This window comes from Manihot esculenta, chromosome 12 (assembly GCF_001659605.2).
Source record: "Manihot esculenta cultivar AM560-2 chromosome 12, M.esculenta_v8, whole genome shotgun sequence".
Classification (NCBI taxonomy): Eukaryota; Viridiplantae; Streptophyta; class Magnoliopsida; order Malpighiales; family Euphorbiaceae; genus Manihot; species Manihot esculenta.
Genome location: NC_035172.2, coordinates 3851641 through 3872628, shown reverse-complemented (window position 1 = coordinate 3872628; position 20988 = coordinate 3851641). Strand labels below are relative to the sequence as shown.

At 33.5% G+C, this 20988-nt stretch overlaps 3 protein-coding genes across 4 annotated transcripts; 1 reads left to right on the top strand and 2 right to left on the bottom strand.

The window, feature by feature from the left end:
* Positions 1-100: 100 nt before the first annotated feature.
* Positions 101-2791, bottom strand: LOC110627963 (probable RNA-binding protein ARP1). Of its 2 annotated transcripts, none has more exons than XM_021774381.2 (6): positions 2490-2791; positions 2255-2396; positions 1526-1643; positions 1386-1431; positions 1019-1247; positions 101-418 (listed from the first exon to the last, which is right to left on the bottom strand). In XM_021774381.2, exons 1-6 carry the CDS (start codon positions 2670-2672, stop codon positions 363-365), a joined length of 774 nt encoding a protein of 257 aa, XP_021630073.2. In that variant the 5' UTR covers positions 2673-2791; the 3' UTR covers positions 101-362. The 2 variants fall into 2 exon arrangements, with proteins under 2 accessions (XP_021630073.2, XP_021630074.1); XM_021774382.2 differs by having other exon boundaries at positions 101-438; positions 2490-2790.
* Positions 2792-9250: 6459 nt separating this feature from the next.
* LOC110628135 (putative vesicle-associated membrane protein 726) lies at positions 9251-14338 on the top strand. The gene is made up of 5 exons (XM_021774643.2): positions 9251-9584; positions 12340-12481; positions 12573-12693; positions 12884-12946; positions 13996-14338. The coding sequence occupies exons 1-5, from the start codon at positions 9395-9397 to the stop codon at positions 14140-14142; spliced, it is 663 nt and encodes a 220-aa protein (XP_021630335.1). The 5' UTR covers positions 9251-9394; the 3' UTR covers positions 14143-14338.
* Positions 14339-15392: 1054 nt separating this feature from the next.
* LOC110628136 (pantoate--beta-alanine ligase) lies at positions 15393-18180 on the bottom strand. Its single transcript, XM_021774644.2, has 4 exons — positions 17334-18180; positions 16593-16706; positions 16025-16156; positions 15393-15651 (listed from the first exon to the last, which is right to left on the bottom strand). The coding sequence occupies exons 1-4, from the start codon at positions 17931-17933 to the stop codon at positions 15535-15537; spliced, it is 963 nt and encodes a 320-aa protein (XP_021630336.2). The 5' UTR covers positions 17934-18180; the 3' UTR covers positions 15393-15534.
* Positions 18181-20988: the final 2808 nt, after the last annotated feature.

The following is a 20988-nucleotide window of genomic DNA, read 5'->3' as shown; positions in this document are numbered from 1 at the left end:
GATTCTTGCCTCATTATATTTAAGTGAATTTTAAATGTTATTAACATGGTTAAGAAATATAGAACTAGTATTTTAAGCAGCAATGTGCATCGGAACAATCGAAAGTAACTACTGGCTCTGTTACATTTTTTTAATCACTAATAGTTCAGTTCACAGCTCATGCTGAGATGTTAGAGGGAAAGAGAAGAGAATGAAAGAATATTATCAAACACCTAAGAATCATTAATAAGAAGTGTTTAAAAATAAATAAATAAAGCAATAGGGAAGAAAGGCATATGAAAAAAATAATGTTGTCTCTGCAGCAACTACCATCCTTCCTCTGTCTTGTTATTTTGCCAACTAAAGTGCCTCTCTAATTGTCCTTAGCCAGCCTTTTTAAAGCTTTTGATCCCTGTGCATGCCAAGTTGCCAACTGTACCTATTCCACAGCCAAGCAAACTGTCTCTGTAACATCAGTTCCTTTTTTTTTTTTTTCAAAATATAGAGAATTGTACTACTAACATTATCTCAAAATTCAATTAAGATTTACATTCAGTATACATTAAAGTATATATTTAACAAGTAAAATCAACCTTTTAATATTTTATTAAACATAACAGCCTATTAAAAATAAACTGACGTTTAATCTATTTTCACTTAAAATATTAAAATTTCAGAGTGAAAATTCTATGGGAAGATTGAAAGCTGTCAGTGGTTAAATTTAGCACCCGGAAAAGCACAAACACAAGGTGGCAGGCAGAGACAATGAATGGAACAAAGCACATAAAACCAGCATTGATCAAGTAGCTAGTACAACACTGTCTAAAAGGGCATTATAGTCTTCTTGGGCACGTGGGTGTTACTAAGGGACCAGTTGGCAGTGGACCCAACTCAATCTTAAAGTCACGTGATAATATGATTCTCGTCCACATTGACTAAGGTTAGGTTGGACTGAGCATATGTTTCCATGTGATGCCGATTGCCACCACACAAAGCTATTATACAGTCATCGTCATCATGTTAGAAAATAATGTGTTACCTGTGTTAGGAGCTATTGACGGAGGTTTTGACATTATGGTAGGGACTGTCGTGATGGGGCTTGCTGTTGCTGGTGGGTAAATATGGGCAGGTAGGCCCATCGTCTGTGATTGATGGAAGTGATAAAACGGGTACATGGGCATCACTGCATTCGCACCCATAATAGGCTGCCCCGGATACACCTGAGAGAAATGTCCGTTCATGTAGGACCCGCCTGTGTAGCTCAGCTTCTGCGGACCCATTACACCATTCAGTCACCCAACAGTTATATTTTATTTCTTCGAATAAACGTATGTAACGGTTTTTTTTCTGATTATATTGCATTATTATTATGTAATGTAGCAATAATTGCATATTGAATCACTCACATGATTGTAACTGATGTCAGTTGCTACATAAGTTGGAGAGGTGTACCTGCACAAGAGAAGGAGCATATCATAAGACGCGAGTGTATAAATTTCCATAAATTGCCAACTACCATAATAGAGATTAGTAAAGCTTGGGTTACCCATAAAAGGGAACGGGCTGCTGGTGATGGTGATGGTGGTGGTGATATGGGGATGCAGCCGGATAGTACCACTGCACGTGATTTGCTGGTGATGTGGATTTCTGCCCAACGTTGGATGCTTCAATTCATGATTAAAAAAATTTGATTAGCTCCTAATATTCATAAAAATATCATCATTATTTCGTGGGGATTGATGACGATATGATAATTTATAGCAATAGAAACCCTTTTTTCACTTCATACTACAATTTTTTGAAGAGAAGGAGAATCATAAATATTTTTAATTTTTTACATTAATAAATGAATGCTATAAAGTTTAAATATATTTATATAAGTAATTAAATTATATACTATAACCACTAATTCATACAATATAATATATAAAATGTTAAATCAATTACAATTTTTTTAAATGTAAAATGCTATGGAGCAGGTTTTTTATTATTATTAATCACTGTTATATATAGTTACTAATTTATGGAGCCTATTTATAAAATTTCTATTTATATACTAGAAATATTTTCTTTTACATGATCAATAAAATATAAATTGAAGACAGTTGACTTTAAATTGAGAAAATATGTTTAAAAAAGGAAAAACAGAATGAACGATGTATATATATATATTGTAAATATATATATATATAATATATTAAATTTATGCAAGTGAAATGCTGAAAAGAGCAAATATTCACAAGTATTTCATAATTTTCTAAGTATATATGCATACCTTGTTGAGGAGGAGCCGGAGTGGCGGACCTTGGACGGCGTGCACCGAGAGAAGCCAAATTACAGTTGGCTCGGCGACCGTTGATGATAGGAGCAGCGTCTTCGCAAGCCTTCTTTGCTGCTTCAGCATCCTTAAACGTGACCTAACAGAAACAAATTAAGAAGAAGAGAAATAAGCAACATTACTATTAGAACAAAATATTGTTGTAGGATTAATTAAACGGAAGTGAACTTACAAATCCATAGCCCTTGGATCTGCCAGTGACCTTATCGGAGATAATAACAGCCTCCAAGATCTCACCATATTTCTCAAAGTGCTCTCTCATGGCTTCCTTAGGTGTCTCCCATGCTAATCCTCCAACAAACACTTTGGTCAGTGTCGTATCTCCAAAAGGCCCAGCAGTGCTGCTCATCGTCATCTCTCCTTCTTCTTCTTCGTTATGCTAATTTCTCCGATCGAAAAGCTTCACGATAGAAACTCCGGCGTGGAGAGCAGAGAGAGAAGAGAAAGAGAAGAAGGTTTCTGGGAGGGAAATAGGAGGGAGAGGTATATATAAGGGGAAAGGATAAGGAATAAAGAATTTGGATACAGCAGGGAGAGTGTGGTGATGGGCCCTGCTATTTTTGGTGGGAAGATATGGGCAGGTGGGCCCGTCGTCTGTGATTGGTGGATGTTATGAAGCAGCTACATTGGCCTTGCTGCATTGGCACCTCATAATAGCCTACCCCTCGTACACCTGGATGAGAGAAATGCCTGTGCAGCTAGCTCATCTTCCGTGGATCCAACACAGCATTCAGCTAACCAAAATAACGTTTCTCTCTCTCTCTCTCTCTCTCTCTCTCTCTCTCTTTCCCTTTAAAGAAAAAAATATATATTGCATTATTTGTATAGCAAAAAATAATTACTATATTAACTCAAACGTTTTTATTATTAATATAACTTTAATAACACGTAAATATTTAAGAATAAATATAAATTATAGATAAGATAAGTTAAATGCAATAATTAAAACAATATAACACTATAAAAAATAAAAAAAATAGTTTTAATATTTTATTAATAAATTATCAATAATTTAAATAGTTAATAAATTATTAATAATTTATTTTATTAAATATTTTTTACACAATTTTATCAGTAAATTTTTTTATTTTTCTCGTAATATAAATTGTTCATACAAAATATATCTTTTAAGTTATTTATTTGATGTAAATAATAATAATAATAATAATTACATAATGGATCACTTAAATTACGGTAACGGACGTTAATTAGTAGCAACACAAGTAGGAGTGTAAATGCACAAGAGAAAGAGTATCCCATAAGACACAAGTGCCCATTAATATAGATAAATATATCATTTCTCTTCTAGTTTGATTTAGTAGTTAAAATATATCTACTCATTTAAAAAACTCTGTTTAAATTCCTCAATTTCCTATTTCCTATTGAAAAAACATATAAATGTATTATTTTAATGATAATGTGTTTATTCATCCACTAAAAAAAATATTTATGATATTTAATATCTTCAATTTCCAATTTCGTAATTCACTATTTTGATCTTTAAATATTAGCAGTTAATTAATTCAAAATTATTACCAACTAAATCATGTATTAAAAAGATTCTTGATTGCTTATCCATTTAGCAATATTTAAATAAAACTAAAATGATTTAAATAAAATTTTAATTTCAAGAACAGCAATTTTAAATTATTTTTTATCTTAAGATAATTTTAAAATAATAAATTAAAATTCAACATATATTATTATTGGTGGGTCTGGTGGAGCCATTTTATGAGAGGCCCACATTGGATGATGAATGAAAGTGGTCATCCAATGAGCATGAGGTTGACTAATTTGGTTGGTGAATCTAATAGTCAAACATGATTGGATGCTGCAAACAGAACTTGTTGCTTCATTTCTTCGCCGTCTACGTGATTAATGGATGCTCACAGTGAATAATTTAGGCGATAATCATGCAATAATTATATAATAAATTTTGAGAAATTGTCGTATTTTAATTATTAATTTTGAAAAAGATAATGGTAAAAAAAAAATTCTAAGTTACTGGGTTTAAAAATTATTGTTTTCAACTTTCTAAATGTACTAATTGAATTAATTGTATTATGTCATTATTGATAATTGTTAAATTTATTTGGAGTTAAATATTTTTTTTATTAAAAAAAAATAAATTCTGATTATTTTATATATATATTATCAATTTATTTAGTGAGTGTTATAATTGTTAGAAGTAAATAAAAAATTTTACTTCTTTATTTTTTTCTTTTGAAATTTGAATCCATTATAATTTTTTTTACTCTTTTTATGTCAATTTTTTTAAGAAAATAACTTTATTATTATATATTTTTAATTTTTAATTTTTCATTAGATCATAAAAAAAGATAATAAAGGAATAGTATATTTCTATAATTTTTTAAGAAAAGTAATTTATATTTCAATTAAAATTTTACATTAACATATTTTTCTATATCATTTTCAAATTAAGGAAAAATATATATGGCTCATTATTTCAAGACATTTCTTCAAAAAAATTATTTTAATTACTTATCAAAATATATTTTTATTGTTATTATTTTCAAAATATTCATTATTAATGAAATATAATAATTTTAAATTTCAAAATAAAATTTTAATTATTGTATAATTAAGAGGTTTTTAAACTTATTGTTTTTTATTGTTTTTTTTTTTTCCTTTGAGTAGGGAATTGGGAATGTGAGTCTCCTATATGAGTGATACGCCTTTTATCACGACTATGCTTTTTAAACTTATTTTTTTCTAAAAAAAACTTTTTTTAAAGGAATCAAATAAATTTTTAAACTATTATTTTCAAAATCTAGTGAAGTTTTAATTATTGTATAATTAAGAGGTTTTTATCTTATTCATAAATTGGTCAAATTAAATTATAAATTATAAAAATAAACTGATTTATTTATTTATAATATTTTATAAGCTTGTAAGTTAAAAAAATATGATAAAAAATTAATTTTTTATTTTGATAATTATAATTATTAAATTTATAAATTCGTTGAACTAAATAAATTATTATATTTTTCTCATTTAGTTTTAAAATTTTACCACATATTTTATTTAGTATTATTTTAAATACTTTTAACAATAAAAATGCGTATATACTTATTTATTAATAAAAATATTAAAGAGTTTATCATCAATAAATACATAATTATTTAAAATTTTAAATAATTATAAAGTTTACTCTTATAAATTAAGTTAAACGTATAAATAATTTAATAAATATATAATTTATAATATTTTAATAATTTCTCATATAATTAACAAAAAAATAAAACGTAAACATCTTTAGTTTCATAGGGTAAAAACAGAAAAGAAAACATATATATTAATGTTAAATACAATTAAAAATTAAAAAAATAATTATTCTTGAAATTTTTTTCTTCAAAATAAATTTTTTATTTAAAAAAAAATAACTTGCCAATTTTTCTTTTCAAGTCAAGAGGAGATACGATTGTTTCTGGTGAGCCCACGTGTAAGCTTAACATTTCATATCTCTCTGCCATAAAATAACGTGTGACAGCTGGAGAGCAAAGGACCAAAATCTTATACTAATATTATACTGTAATTTATTTTTTAAATATATTTTTTGCTAATTAACGTGCGGTTATGAGTTAGGGCTTAACAACAAATAAGGGATGGCAGTGGTCTGAGCTGGATCTTCCCTCACTCTTGGTTGGCTTACATAAATTTGGTCCCTCTCACCATCATTAATTCTTGTATTATACTATTGTTCCTGCTTTTTTTTTTTTTCTTAAAAATATTATATTTATTAAAGGATAAATATAAAAGAAAATATTTAATAGAGTATTAAAATTATAAAATAATACTTATTTAAAAATTAAAAAAATTACTTTCTCTATTTTTTATTATATGGTATTTAAGATTTTTGCATGCAAATTAAGAATACTAATAAATATATTAAATTTTAATAAAAATAGAGAAAAAATTATCAAATCACCCATTTATATCTGTAAAATAAGTATTTATATAAAAGAATTATGAATACTAAAATTTATATATAAATATTTAATTTAATAAATATGAAATTTATTCTTATGTAAACTTAATTTTGCATAGCTTTACCCAACACTCCATTATTTTTGTTTTTATTTGAATTAATGTGGACTACCTTCCAAAACCAACACACCAGAGTACGGCTCTCCTGTGAAATCATGACAATTCACGTGCTTCTAATACCGTATTACACTCAACATCACGTGCCACCGTGCTGCATTCGTTTTCAGATGAGACTTGAGTTTTTGAATTGGTGGAAAATGACATCACAACCACCCTGTCTTTGGAACTCACTGTATAGATTTTTCTCCATCACCTGCTAGAAAACATAACTGAATAGGTCCATGGCCTAAAACCTTAAACCTCATACCCAGGCAGGTATTGTCGGGAAGGAGATCAACAAACCTAGACACTAGGCACTTGAGCAAGAAGAAATGGGAAAATGTCCAGTCGGCCCAAATCCTCCACTTAACCTCCCCTCAGGGTATCTATCATCAAGGCAACCCAATACAATAGGAGTTTGGGCTCCTAGTGAAGCCCAATTCCATGGCTCAAAGGCATATTATATATATTTTTTTTGTTAAAAAAAAATAAAAATAAAAATTTTATTTAATAAATTTGAAACGTTGAGTCTCACATTGATTTAAGAATTGAAGTTTCAAGTTTGAGAATATTAATTTAATATTATTAAATAAAACTTAATGATTAATAATAATATGTTAATGTACTAACAAACAATTTTAGGACAAAAAAAATGTCAACTTTTCCAAATTCGATGAGAAAAAACAGAGCCTTCGATTGTGTGGTTCACCAATGCACAACGCAACCTTGCATGTGAAATTTCCTGGAAAAAGACTAACCACAATTTCCTAACTTTTCTCGGAAAATACAAAACTAACTTCAACAATACACAAGCAACTTAACATATGATGTTACATCATATTTATGATGACTTACCGTTTTATTTATTGTTAAATCAAATATATTTTATTAGTTTTTTAAATAATATATATAAAGAATTTATTTTAACTAAACCAAAAGGTATTTCTAAAATATCTCGTACTAAAGAATAGAAAAAATGTTAGATACAAGAAAATTATAAATAAAGTTTGAGAATTCCAATGACTATTTTTCAAAAAATAGAGTTATTTTATATATTTTGATAAAATATTATTAATGTTTCAATATAAATTTGTTAATATATTGTATTTTTTAAATTAAAATTAAATAAAAGAAAATAAATTATTTTTTAAAGAATATTTTCTAAATACATGAAACAAATGAAGCTAAATAACAATACAAATGGTCTAAAAGGTTTTCCTAATGTGAGAAAGAGACTAAGAAACAGAAATGCATTTCTATTTCACTTCAAATAAGTTTTTTTTTCTTTTCAAAAAATCATATTTTGAAATCGACTTTTCCTTCCGCTTCTAATTTGTAAGTAAAAAAATTAACAAAAACAGAATAAATAATAAATTCTATATGAAAAATAAATTACTTCTAAAATATTTTTTAAAATATTACTACTGATGTCATTCAAAAAACAACTGCAAATAAATTTAATTAAAAAAATATTAATATATTATAACAAGAAAGTAAAATTATTTAAAAATAAATTGCTAATAGAATAGAAATGGAAGAAAGAGTTTATAAATAATAATAATAATAATGAGATCAGAAAAAAAAATTGAAGGAGGATATGAATGTTTTTTTCTTTTTATCTTGTTTTACATGGATTCTCTCTTTGTACTCCCTTAATCCAAAGGATTTATTTAATGCAATTCTTATTTGCATAGTAAATAAATAAATAAATAAATTGTAGGAAGATTAAGAAAAGAAAAGGAGGCAGCTTCCGGCAAATCATAGAAAATGAAAACCGGCGTTGTCTTCTAGAACAAGATTTGCACTTTCTTCCTATTTTTTCACGCGAACCTTCCCACAACTTTGACCTTTCTAGCAAAACCTTTTCTTAATTTTAATGTATTTTCTATTATTTTTTCACATAAATTAAAAAAAATATATTACATTTATCTCATAATTTTAGTTATTTTATTTTTTATACATATTAAAAACATATTTTTTATTAATTTTTTAATTATATTTTTAAAAATAAAGTAAAATTAAATAGAGTTATAATAATTAATTTATATATTAATCATATATAAAAAATGAAAAAAATATAAAAGAAAGGGAAAAAGTATAATTAGTTTAAATAATAGATTTTATTGTATTTTTAACATCCTTTCATTCATATTTTTACTATTAAATTATTTTTATAAATTATTAAATATGAATATATTTAAAAAATTAATGAATAAAATTATCATTAAAAAAGGCTTATATATATTTATTTTATATAATTTTATAAAAAATTATTTAAAATTTTTATTATAAAATAAATCATGATAAACCTAAAGAAAGTCAAAATCAGAAAAGAAAAGGAGAGAAACAAAATATTAGCGAGAAAGATTTCGATATTTTAATTTTTATTAATTTATTTTACTATATTAGAAAAAACTTTATACAGAATCTCTCTTTCTATATATAAGTAGTTTCATGACTTTACTAAGGGTGGTTGCTTGATAAAATTTATTTCATAAGAAAAAAAATTAATTAGAAAATAAATTTTAAAAAATTATAAAGCTAATAATTGCATTTTACATAAATAAAATAAAATAAAAAAATAATTAATACCCTTAATTTTTTTTAAAAAGAAAGATAATTTAAATAAATCAATTTATAAAAAAAAAAAATCAAAGTCAAGTCAGAATTTAGGGAGCAGATGAGTTTAACTTAAATTGCAATTTATCAAATTCAAAAACGTAGACACATCTTGAAGAAAAAGAGCGTGGCATTTTCGTTATTAACTGAGAAATTGGAGGGTAGCAAATCAATTCTTTGCCAAGCCTACGCCTCGCTACTTTGCCTCCAATCAAAGCGAGATGGGAACTCTCTCTCTCTCTCCACAATAAAGCCACTCATTTCTTTGATTCATCTCTGCTCTGCGACAGCAAGAGCTCATCAGTTCCCTCTCTCTCCCTCTGTAGCGTTAGGGTTTTGTTGACGGAGTAGATGGGGCAGCAATCGTTGATCTACAGCTTTGTGGCCCGAGGGACGGTGATATTGGCAGAGTACACGGAGTTTACTGGAAACTTCACCAGCATAGCAGCTCAGTGCCTTCAGAAACTTCCGGCGACCAACAACAAGTTCACCTACAACTGCGATGGTCACACCTTCAACTACCTCGTCGATAACGGCTTTAGTATCCCCTCTAACCTTCTTCTCCTTTTTTAAAAAATTTGTTTTATTCTGTTTGTTTTATCTCTTTAGTTCTTTCTATGATCTGATCCGTTTCCCCTCTGTGCTTGACTGCGTTTGTGATCTCTTTTCATATGATTTGATCTGCGTGCTTCTGTGCGTATTTGCGGGGGTTAGTGTGTTTTTGGGAGATGTTTTGAGCCGTGATTGTTATAGCATATTAGGTTAAGCTGATAAAAGTGTGCTGTCAGTTGATCTTATTATTTTCCCTCTGATTCTGCTGAAGGTTGTACAAACGAACACGCTCATTTGATTAATGGTTTAGTTGCTGAATTAGGTCGGTATAGGGTACTAGGACACTTGTGCTGGTGCGATGACCTTCAGTTTTTCACGTCTGCCTCTCTGAAAATAATGGGGTTGGAGCTCTAATTATTTGGTTTTCTGTTTGTTTTTGAAGAAAAGTGTCTCAACCATGCTGATGATATTTTATCACCTATATAATAATTTGTTTTTATCACGTCCACATTATACAATTTTGAGTTGTCTTTACATCTAAATAATTAGGGAGGATCTGCAGCTACTTACTTTCTTTTGTTGGGACTGATTGTTGGCTCAACTTATTTGCTTGCTTGCTGGGAATTTGGAAGAAGTTAGGAAATATTCAAGACCATGAGAACTTAATTAGGAAAAAATATTGTAGATATGGAAATACATTGGCATGTTAACACTTTCCAACGTTTGTTGGATTTGCTTGGTTAGTTTTGAATGAAAAGCAATAATCATAACGTATCTGGTGACTATTATTCACTTTTGGCTTTAATTGTTGCAGATAAATGATTGTAATTCAGGTTTCTAAAGCTTTTATAAATGAGTTGAAAAGGGAAAAGTTTCTCTTGATAGGCCAAATCTTAATTTGAGTTTCATCTTAATGTTTTAAAGAGAAATTGAGGAGAATGGATATTTACATGAGGTAGCCGAATTAGGCACTGTGGCTAAAATAATGGGTATGTGGGACTACACACACACACACACACACATATATATATGTACAGTTCCTTGTTAAAATATTTTGCCAGTGTTGTTACAATCATATACGATCCATATTGAGTCATTAGCCTAATGATACGAACAGTGGGTGAATCCTAAGTAGCAAAAAATTGGACAAGAATCACGGTGAATCGTGAGGACCACAAATCGGTTGATTCATCGATTCATAAATAGAAGGGCAGTACATGGCCAAATTCAAAAATAAAAAGGGTGGATAAACAGAAAACCCAAGAGAAGTACAACAAATTAATGAAAAAAAGGCAAACAGCCCATGTAGTTTTTGTTATTTTTGTTTCAAATTTGACTTGCTAGTTTGATATTTTGAGGCTGGCCAGAACTAAGTCATTAGGTTCATTTTGATTTTATGTTTGGTACATGATTTGGAATATGTATGTATGAATATATATAAAATGCAATTAATAGGAAATACATATTAGTTTCAATTGATTTTTCAAAAGCCGTGCGGAACCTTACAATTCGATTTGATTCTCAATTGAAGAAAATTGGGATTTTGATTCTCAATTTGCCAACTTTGATTTTGGCACATTTGATTAACTTTTTTTTTTAAACATTTTTAATCAAGTCTTTACTTTTTTTGGGAAGTCACCATTATTTTGCATTTATACAAATGATTTTAAAAAGTTCAAATTATTAGTGACCCACTCAAGCTAGGTGCGTGCTTTATGGTGGACTGTTGTTCAAACAAGGATTATTGCCACTCCTGGATAATGGAATTGCAAAATTGATTCATTTAGATAATTCTCTATGTCAATTATCCAACTGATGGTTTTAGCGCTTACTCGTATAAGCTTACTTCTGCAAGTGCTTTTTAGGGTTAGGCGGGAAGGAGCCAGTTCTGATTAGGAGTTCCCTCGATCGTTCAGTTATGAGAAAAGCCTTATCTGAATGGGGCTATGAGAAGTCCTGTACTTAAGATGTACAAGCTGCATAAAATCGTCAAACTTGTTGGTTTATCCATAAGATGATTAGCCTCTAGGAAAGTCTGAGTGTCAGTAATATTGAAATCGATGAAAATCTGAAACACCAAATAAAATCCTGGGAAACTAATATTCTCAACTCCTATCAATCTGTCCTTGGAAAATTTTGTTTACTTATCATTTCAAAGATTGGATGAAAGCATCCGTGAACTTAAATTATAAGCATCTGGGTACTGCCTAATGAACTCTATCCATTGATAACCCTACTGCAGTCCAAACAGTTTTGGGTCTTGTTCAAGACCTGTATATGGAATATGTGATTAAAAAATTTTACATTTCTGCAATACTTTAAGTAATAATATCTGCTTATTTCTTGCCATTCCAGGGTTTCATCAACTTGACAACATATTTGGCTTTGTATGCTGGAGTTCTCCTTTTCGATTATCATCTTAGTGGCTACCGAGTATTTTATGTTAAAAAACTAACGTCTGCTTCTTTTTTCTCAACCCCCCCACAACCCCACCCTTCTCCCTTTTTTTTCCTTTTGGGGGGTGGGGGAGAGAGCTAAGGTAGAATTGGCACATGAAGAGGAGAAATATTGGAGATGAAATACATATATTTGTTGTGTGATATTTGATGAAACTGTTAGGATTCAGTTCATTCACTTATCTGAATAGGATCCTCCATGCTTGCATAATATTTTAATATGTGATCTCCTTTTTGGATGTTGTCCTATTTCTAGGTTGTACTAACTGAATTTTGTAAATTTTGCAGCATACTGTGTAGTTGCAGTTGAGTCTGTTGGCCGACAGGTTCCAATTGCCTTCCTTGAGCGGGTCAAGGAGGATTTCAGCAATAGATATGGTGGAGGAAAAGCTGCAACAGCAGTTGCTAATAGCCTGAACAAGGAATTTGGGTAACTTCTTTCATTCAGCAACATATGGAACTCATGGCATGCTTGTATTCTATAGATCATATTGATATTGCAAATCTGTCCCTTGATATAGGCCCAAGTTGAAAGAGCAAATGCAATATTGTGTGGATCATCCTGAGGAGGTCAGTAAGCTTGCTAAAGTGAAAGCTCAGGTTTCAGAAGTCAAAGGGGTTATGATGGAAAATATAGAGAAGGTGAGGCACTACTGCTTCAGTTCATAAATGTAACTGCAAAACAAAGTTTTCATTGTCTGTATGGTTTGAGCAAGTTTTAGTTTTATTGTTTTAAGTGTGTAAGGTTTGTGCTGTGTGCTAGTATTTCAGTCATGGATCATAAAAATGGTGTTTGCTGTGTAAGGTTGATTAATAAAATTTTGTTCCACAGGTTCTTGACCGAGGAGAGAAAATTGAGCTTCTGGTTGACAAAACTGAAAATCTACGCTCCCAGGTTAGTGGGTGAATGTCTTTTGGCCTATTCCCCCCAAAAAAATTAGGTGTTTTTTTAGCTTAATTGGAAATGGATTATAGAGCAGGTGTCTGGATAGTGAAGGGGCTGACTAGCTCAATCCTTTCAGTGAAGAAAATATACCTACACATGTTGGGTACGCCACAATTAAGCAACTTGCATACCATATTTGAACAGCAAATATGTTTGCATCAAAGCATGAAGATAATGCTGCAGGCCTAAATAATTCAGTTTTGTGATATTATTTCCTCAATTCATCAAGCTTTTCTTTTCCCAAAGCATGAGATGCCGCCATTTTCAAAATTTTAACTTGCCAATTGAAATGAGGTTCCAGAAATCTGATACTTCTGATGGTAAACTTTTCTTCCATTCATAAACGTAGCAATAGTGGGGTAAGACCTGGTAATCAGGCATGATTAGGATCACTAGTTTCTTGGCACATGTGTGGGTGCCCTCTCCTCTTCTCTCTCTCTCTCTCTCTCTCTCTGTCTCTCTCTCTTTAATAACTTAAAAAGGGAAAAAAAAAAAAAAAACTAACAACTCTGAAAAAGTGAATATTTATTGGGATTGATTTTCAATTACATTGGCCATTTCTTATTACTTTCTTGTGGTACAACATACCTACAAAATGAGTGGTAGAAATGTGGAGGTTATGACGTGTGATAATTCAATGATGGACAAGATTAAGAATGACCAAATTATATAGCAAATAAAATGAGTGAAGGTCGTTTAAGCTGCTTTGGTCATGTCTAACATAAAGCATTGAATGCCCCAATGTGGAAGTTTGACAAGTTAGTGATGGAAGGAGAGAAAAATAAAAGGGGAAAGACCTAAAATGACATAAGGGAATGGTATCAAAAGATTTACAATGTTTAGATATTGACGTGTAATTGTTTTCAAACAGAGTTGAATGACTAAAAAAGTCATATAACTGATCCCAACTAGTATGGAATTTAGCGCTGTTAGTTTGTTCTTAATTTGTTGGCATGGCTCTCTTTCCTTTGACAGATTGAATTATTCTGTTATTGCAGGCGCAAGATTTTAGACAACAGGGAACCAAAATGAGGAGGAAAATGTGGTTCCAAAACATGAAAATTAAGCTGATAGTACTGGGCATCTTGATTGCTTTGATTCTCATCATAGTATTGTCCGTTTGTAAAGGCTTCAAATGCAACTAGTTTCAGCGGTGATGATTTACGTATGATACTTTCTTTGTGTTGCCACTTTCAGCTATAGTCTATATCGTGAGAACTGCATGTATAGTTAGTGTTTTTGAATTCTTTTGATGATGTGTGGAAGTTTGTCATTCCTTGTATGATTTTGTTGTCACTCTTATTTCGGCTGATGAATGCCAATCGAATTAATTTGAAAGAAGATAAAGGCATCACAGATATTGCATCATGTTTCAGGTGAATTCATTGTTTTTTAGAGGTATTAAGCCGTGACAAAAACCCGCCTATGACCCGAGTTCCTTTATTTTTTATTCTAATTGTTGCTCTCGAGCTTCAAAATCTGACGCCGGTCCTTTCCAAGAAGTCAGTCCCCTCTCTGGGAAGTAGGATTGCCAAGGATTTGTTTTTTTTTCTTTTTTTCTTTTTCTCTCTAGTACTTTTGGAGATGCAATTAATTTTAGAAAAAGGGACAGGTTAAAGAAAGCAAGCACTGCTGATATGAGTATTAACTTTTTAATCAATGGTGAAAATATTTTTTAATTTTAATCAATGGCTAGAGTATGAGCTTTTCTAAGCCGCTCTTCAGGAAAATTCAATTTGATGGAACTATCATTAGCTCATTGCTCATAGGATTGCTCCATTTCAGTGATTATTATTATCCATTAAACTTGTGCATTTCAAATTCGCAACTAGCAGCAGTAGACGAGTTATTAAGGTGTACGTAATTGAAATACTATCTTAGGCCGGCGCGTCTGTCCAATTCTGAATTTAACTTTTGATAACCAAAAATTTAAACTAAAAAACAATATAATCAAACTGAAGCTAAAGAATATTAATTGAATGAAACCGAACTATGAGTCAAATCGAATAATTCAGCTTCGTTTATGGCTTAAGTTTTCCAATTGGCCTAAGTTTTATATTTTTACTCTTTGGCTTATCACTTCCATTAATTTTATATTTTAGAAAGTAAATGAAAAATCATTCCTGAAAAACAATAATTGAACTGAATCTAACCCAAAAACTGAAATTAACTAGGTTCAATTTCAGTTACGACCAATTTTTTCTCATCACTAAAATAAGAGGACTTTGGTTAGGAATCTTAATGTTCTTATCCATTGCAACACAAATCTCCTCTCACACAAGTTATTCACTTGCATCTTAAAGCCAAGTTCATGAGCATTGGAAAAATTTTTTAAGCTCACTCTTCTCAGGTTGCATGAGTTAAATCTGAAACGTTCAAAACAACCAACAAGAAAGAATCTAATCTACTCCCTATTTCTTTTACTAAATCTAGTAAATCCCCTCATTGCCAGGAATAGTTTCTTGAGTCACTTGTGGACAATTAACAAGAATAGAAATTTCATGCTGCTTGTCTTGAGTTGGAATCATAAAGAATCATCACATGTTGATTTCAACATTATCTATCAGCCTGACTTTCCCAAACCAGGCAGCAACACAGAATACAACAGGGCTCTTAATCTCTTCTGCAGCCTCCAAACTTTCTTGGTCTACAATCTACGCAGCAAGAACAGTTTTGTAATTGATATAGATGTTAGATTCTTATTATATTATCTAATATGAACCGACGTATGACAAACAAAAAACAATAAAGGAAAGGTTCCACAAGCATATATGGCAGAGGTAAAAAATTGGGTCTTCACTCTTCAGGGCATTGGATCAGATTTCACAATAAAGTAGGACAATAATGGTTTTTCCAACGGGTGTTATGGGAAGAGTCACTGGACAAAATTCAAGTAGTTTCAGAAAGCCAAAGGGAGAAAACTATGTTATATGTCGAACAAACATATTATATCGAACTATTGTAGTATAGATCTCCAAGATATAAAAATAAACATAAATAAATTTCGCAAAGGAAGATGTTTCTCACCTCAGCATAATCAACTTTTCCTCCAGCTTCATCTATTGCTTGGATGACCAAGTTTCTTAACTCTCTACAATTTCTTTGGCCCTTTTCTGCACATGATTTAGCTTTCAACAATGATCTGTTTATAGACAAAGCCTGCAGGACAGATAGAAGATGAGTTTATAATTTCAATTACAGAGACTTGTATCAAGTAAAGAGTACACACTTCTTTAGTTACTTTGGATATTTAGGTGTGACCAGCACTTCAAATAAGACGTATATGCTAATGGTAGAACTTATACACTCCAAAAAGTGAGAGAGAATCAAATGTTGGCTAGTTTGCATCGGGAAAAAAAAAAGGGAAGCAAATTTTGTGCTGTAAACAGTACATATTCATTTGAATAGCCAAGTTCTGCAGTTAAGAGTAAAATCAGAAGGATTTCTTTTATTATATATATATTATTCTTTAGCTAGAATCATAATTGAGGAACAAACAGGAATACAAGATTTCTCCAGCAGGTGGTGAAACTATCTGCAATAGATCAGTTGGTAATTTGTGAAAATTTGAAGTTACAAGTACGATTGGTAGGACCTTTTCCCTTTCTTCAGCAGAAAGATGCACATTTCGCGAACTCATTGCAAGACCATCAGTTTCACGCATTACTTCAGAACCTATTATTCTTATTGAAAAATCAAGATCACGAACCTGCAGAAATTCAACCAAAGAATAAACCAATAAAACAAGAATTCCACAAATGTAATAAAGGAACACTAAGTGTAAACTTCACAAGAAAAACAAACCAAAGTAAAGCACACCAAAAACTTAAACTCTTTAAAGCTGAAAGCTGCACCAGCACTAGGCTTAACAACTTGATTAATGAATCATGTCACTAGATTTGTGAATTCAATTTGAATGCATTAGCATTTGTTATATAAAAATTTTGTAGATTGAATAAAGTTCAACAAGTTTCTACGCGTATGCAAACATCTTGCAGAATATAAATATAAAGCATCTAGGGATCCTCTTAGCTTGCAGAACAAATAGAAGCAAATTGTCTGATTTTAATCCAAAACGTTCAAAATTAGTCCTGGGCATCTGAAAACATGAAAAGAAGAATTGAACAATCATCTGATAAACAATTCATCCGTTTTCCAAAAAATGGAAGCATTTCCCAATTTAGTCCCTATGCATCTGAAAACATGCAAGAAGGATTGAACAATCATCAGAGAAACAATTGATCCTTTTTCCAAAAAATGGAAGCATTTCCCAATTTTCATTCTATCCAGAACAAAATCAATTGGTGAAGGAGAAAAGGATCAAATTAATTCTCACCATTCGCTGAATAATTCTCCACTGCTGGTAATCCTTCTTCCCAAACACAGCAAAATCAGGCTCCACTATATTAAACAACTTGGTGACAATAGTAGCAACTCCTCTAAAGAACACCGGCCTACTCTTCCCACACAGACCCTTCTCTAATCTCTCCACTCTCACCCATGTCTCATGTCCCGTCCCCTTTTCCTCCACACACGATACCACACCTTCACCCTCTAAATTCTTGCAACTATTACTACAATCAACACTGTAATTCTTGTTTTCATTATCAGTTCTATAGTCGTAAAGATTATGGGGATGGAAAACAACATCCACACCACCAGGGATTGTCACGAGCTTGAGGATATCGCCATGAAAATCAGATGGGTATGTGGAGAGATCCTCAGAGGGAGAGAACTGACCTGGATTTACATAGATTGATACTACAATTAAATTGGCGTGATTGTGAGCTTCTTTGACGAGTGATAAGTGACCTTGATGGAGGTAACCCATAGTGGGTACAAGGGCTATGGTCTTGCCTTGAGATCTCGCGGACCTAGACCAATTTCTCATTTGAGTTTTGTCTGTAATAATCAGCGGCTGCTTTCTTGACTCCATTTTTAGAAACTGTGAATATTGGGGAAGTGAATATTGGTTTTATCTGTTGGCTCTTAGAGACTGGCACCGCGAGAACGAAGAAGGAATTAAGGGGAAGTAAGACTTCGAGAAGCGAGACAGACAGACCGGAGATTTGTAAGAACTTTGGAATTCGAAATCGAAAGCGGCGATAATTAGATTTTTATGCGGCGGGTTGGTTGTACTTCTGACCAACCACCTCACTCCCCATAACTATACATTTTTGGTGATTTACAAATTACAATATCCTCGTCCTCCCAAAACAATACAGTTGCTTATTTTTTTATTAAAAAGAATATTGATCACCGCCGGATTTCTTCACTCCAGTATGGGTCAGGCCCATGGTATCAGCTCATTATTTGGAGGCTTTCAAGTCTCCCGCATGAACCTGGTCCGGTCCGCTCAGCTTTAAGACCGGGCTTCAGTTATCTTTCTCAATCAGACCGACTCAGTCCATACGGCCCATCAAACAGATCCTATCTGGGCTCAGCTTTAATCCTATCTTCAGGCCTAGTTCGGAATCAGGAAGGGGATCAACCCATCTGTCTTGTGGGTCCATCTGCATGCGCGTCCGGGGGGAATCAGAGGCCGTTACGCATGGGGTAGGGATCTGATATCCTCGTACGATCGTATCAGTATGGCAGAGACAGGTGGCCTAATAGAAGCCAGACCGTTATACGTCACTGACAGACAATGAAAACAGATAAAAGGAGGAATGCTCTCCTCTGAAGAAAAAGCTTTTTCTAAGTTCACAAAACCCCTGTAAAACTCTACTTTCTGGATCTCAGATCATCAATTGGCGCCGTCTGTGGGAACGAAGGAGACCTTTTCGTCACCGGAGTTTCACTCTAAACACACCCACTGAGATCCACGATGGCTAACCACAATGAAAACAACAATCTTAACACTCCCAATGACCTGAGCTCTGCCCAAGAGGGGCAACAGTTCTCTTTTTCCAGTCCAACAACTCCAACCAATCAACCACCCATCTCTTTCAACCCCTCGCAAAGCCTGGCAGGGAATGTGCCCGCCACTGCCTTGTTCAATCAAGACCTACAAACCATCGCCCTTCAATTACAAAACACTGCCCACTGGCTAGGACAGATGATGCAACAACGGGGCCTCAGTACCCCAATAAATGTGTTGCCGGTGGTAGAAGAGCCCCGGACCAATGAACCTCAGCCTACCTTCAACCATCTCCAAACCGTCAGCCGAAAAACCGGAGACGGGGGAAGAAGAGCCGGAGAAGAGGAAGAGCCGGAAGCTTGAGTTCATGGAAGGAAGGTGAGGGAAATGATTGAGAATAATGAGGCCGACAGTTATTTTGTCGGAACAACCAAGCGGACGAGAAGCGAAGCGGAGGAAGAGGAGTACTGCCGGGAGAGGAAACCCAGGCAGGAGGAGGAGAGTGTAGACCGAAAGCTACAAAAGATGAGAGAGCAACTCTTGGCCGAGTTGGGAACGAAAGATCAGAATCAAACTCTCCTGCCCACCTCTTCACCCTTCTCGACGTGGGTGCAGCAGGAGATCGTTCCCAAAAACATTATGATGCCGTTTATGGCCACATATGGCGGAGCTGGGAACCCCCGGGAGCACGTCTTGAACTATAAAACTTTCATGGAACTGCAGACTTTATTAGATGCCTTGATGTGCAAGGTGTTCCCAACGACGCTCTCGGGGCCAGCACGGGCATGGTTTAACAGCCTTGAGACCGGAAGCATCAGAAGCTTTGGAGATCTGGCCACTCGCTTCATCAGTCGGTTCATTGCCGGGGTGCCTGCAGACAGAAAAACAAGTTATCTAGAGACAGTCAGGCAGAGAAGGGATGAATCGCTCAGGGAATACGTTGTCCGTTTCAATACGGAGGCCTTGCAGATTTCCGAGCTGGATGAGGGTAGAGCAGTGGAGGCCATGCAGAAAGGGATGACTTCACCCGAGTTCTTTGGCTCGTTGAGTAGGAAGCCCCCTACCTCATTGGCCAAGCTGATGAAGAGGGCAAATAAATACATAAGGCAGGATGATGCCTTGATGACGAGCAGGTTCGCCAAAGGAGTGGCAGATAAGGGGAAAGCCCGGAGGAAAGGAGGCCGGAAAGGCAGAAGGCTTGAGCCCTACAGACAGCCCTGGGAGCGAAGGGACCAAAGACCCCTCCCTCCTAGGGTCCCAGAACAGAAATCACTTCCGCCGTGGGTTTCAGAGAAGTCGACCCCACTCAATGCCTCCAGAGCCGAAGTGCTCATGGCCGTCCAAGACAAGGAGTTCTTACAATGGCCTAGACCTATGAGAACGGAAGTAGACCAGCGAGATCCTGACAATACTGTCAGTATCATCGCACACATGGCCACGACACCAATAACTGCTTCCAGTTGATTACTGAGATAAAGAGGCTGATAAAGAGGGGACACCTCAAGAACTTTGTGAAGAAACCGGAGGGACAAAGGCCTCAGCCGAACCTAGCAGCGCAAACACTCAGGAGAATGGGAGCGAGGCCAGTGAATGATGGGTCCAGTGGGACCATCAACATGATCATTGGAGGAACAGGAGGTCGAATGAGCCGGTAAAGCAGAAGAAAAGGATGGTAGGAAGGGAAAAGCAACAGGCCACCAGGGAGGAGGTACGAAAGCTAGAGGAGGCCGGGTTTATTAGGGAAGTGGTATACCTACAATGGTTAGCAAATCCTGTATTAGTCAAGAAAGCCAATGACAAATATAGGATGTGTATAGACTTCACTGACCTAAATCAAGCATGTCTTAAGGATTGTTACCCCCCCCTGATATTAATAAAATGGTCGACTCTACGGCCGGTTTTGATTACATGTCTTCTTTGGATGATATGTCTGGTTATCACCAAATCCCAATGGACAGGTCGAATGAAGAAAAGACCTCATCCATAACAGAAGATGGGACTTATTGTTATAAAGCCATGCCCTTCGAGCTGAAGAACGTCGGGGCGACATACCAAAGACTGATGGATAAAATCTTCAAAAGTCAGATCGACAGGAACGTAGAAGTTTATGTAGATGATATGGTGGTCAAAA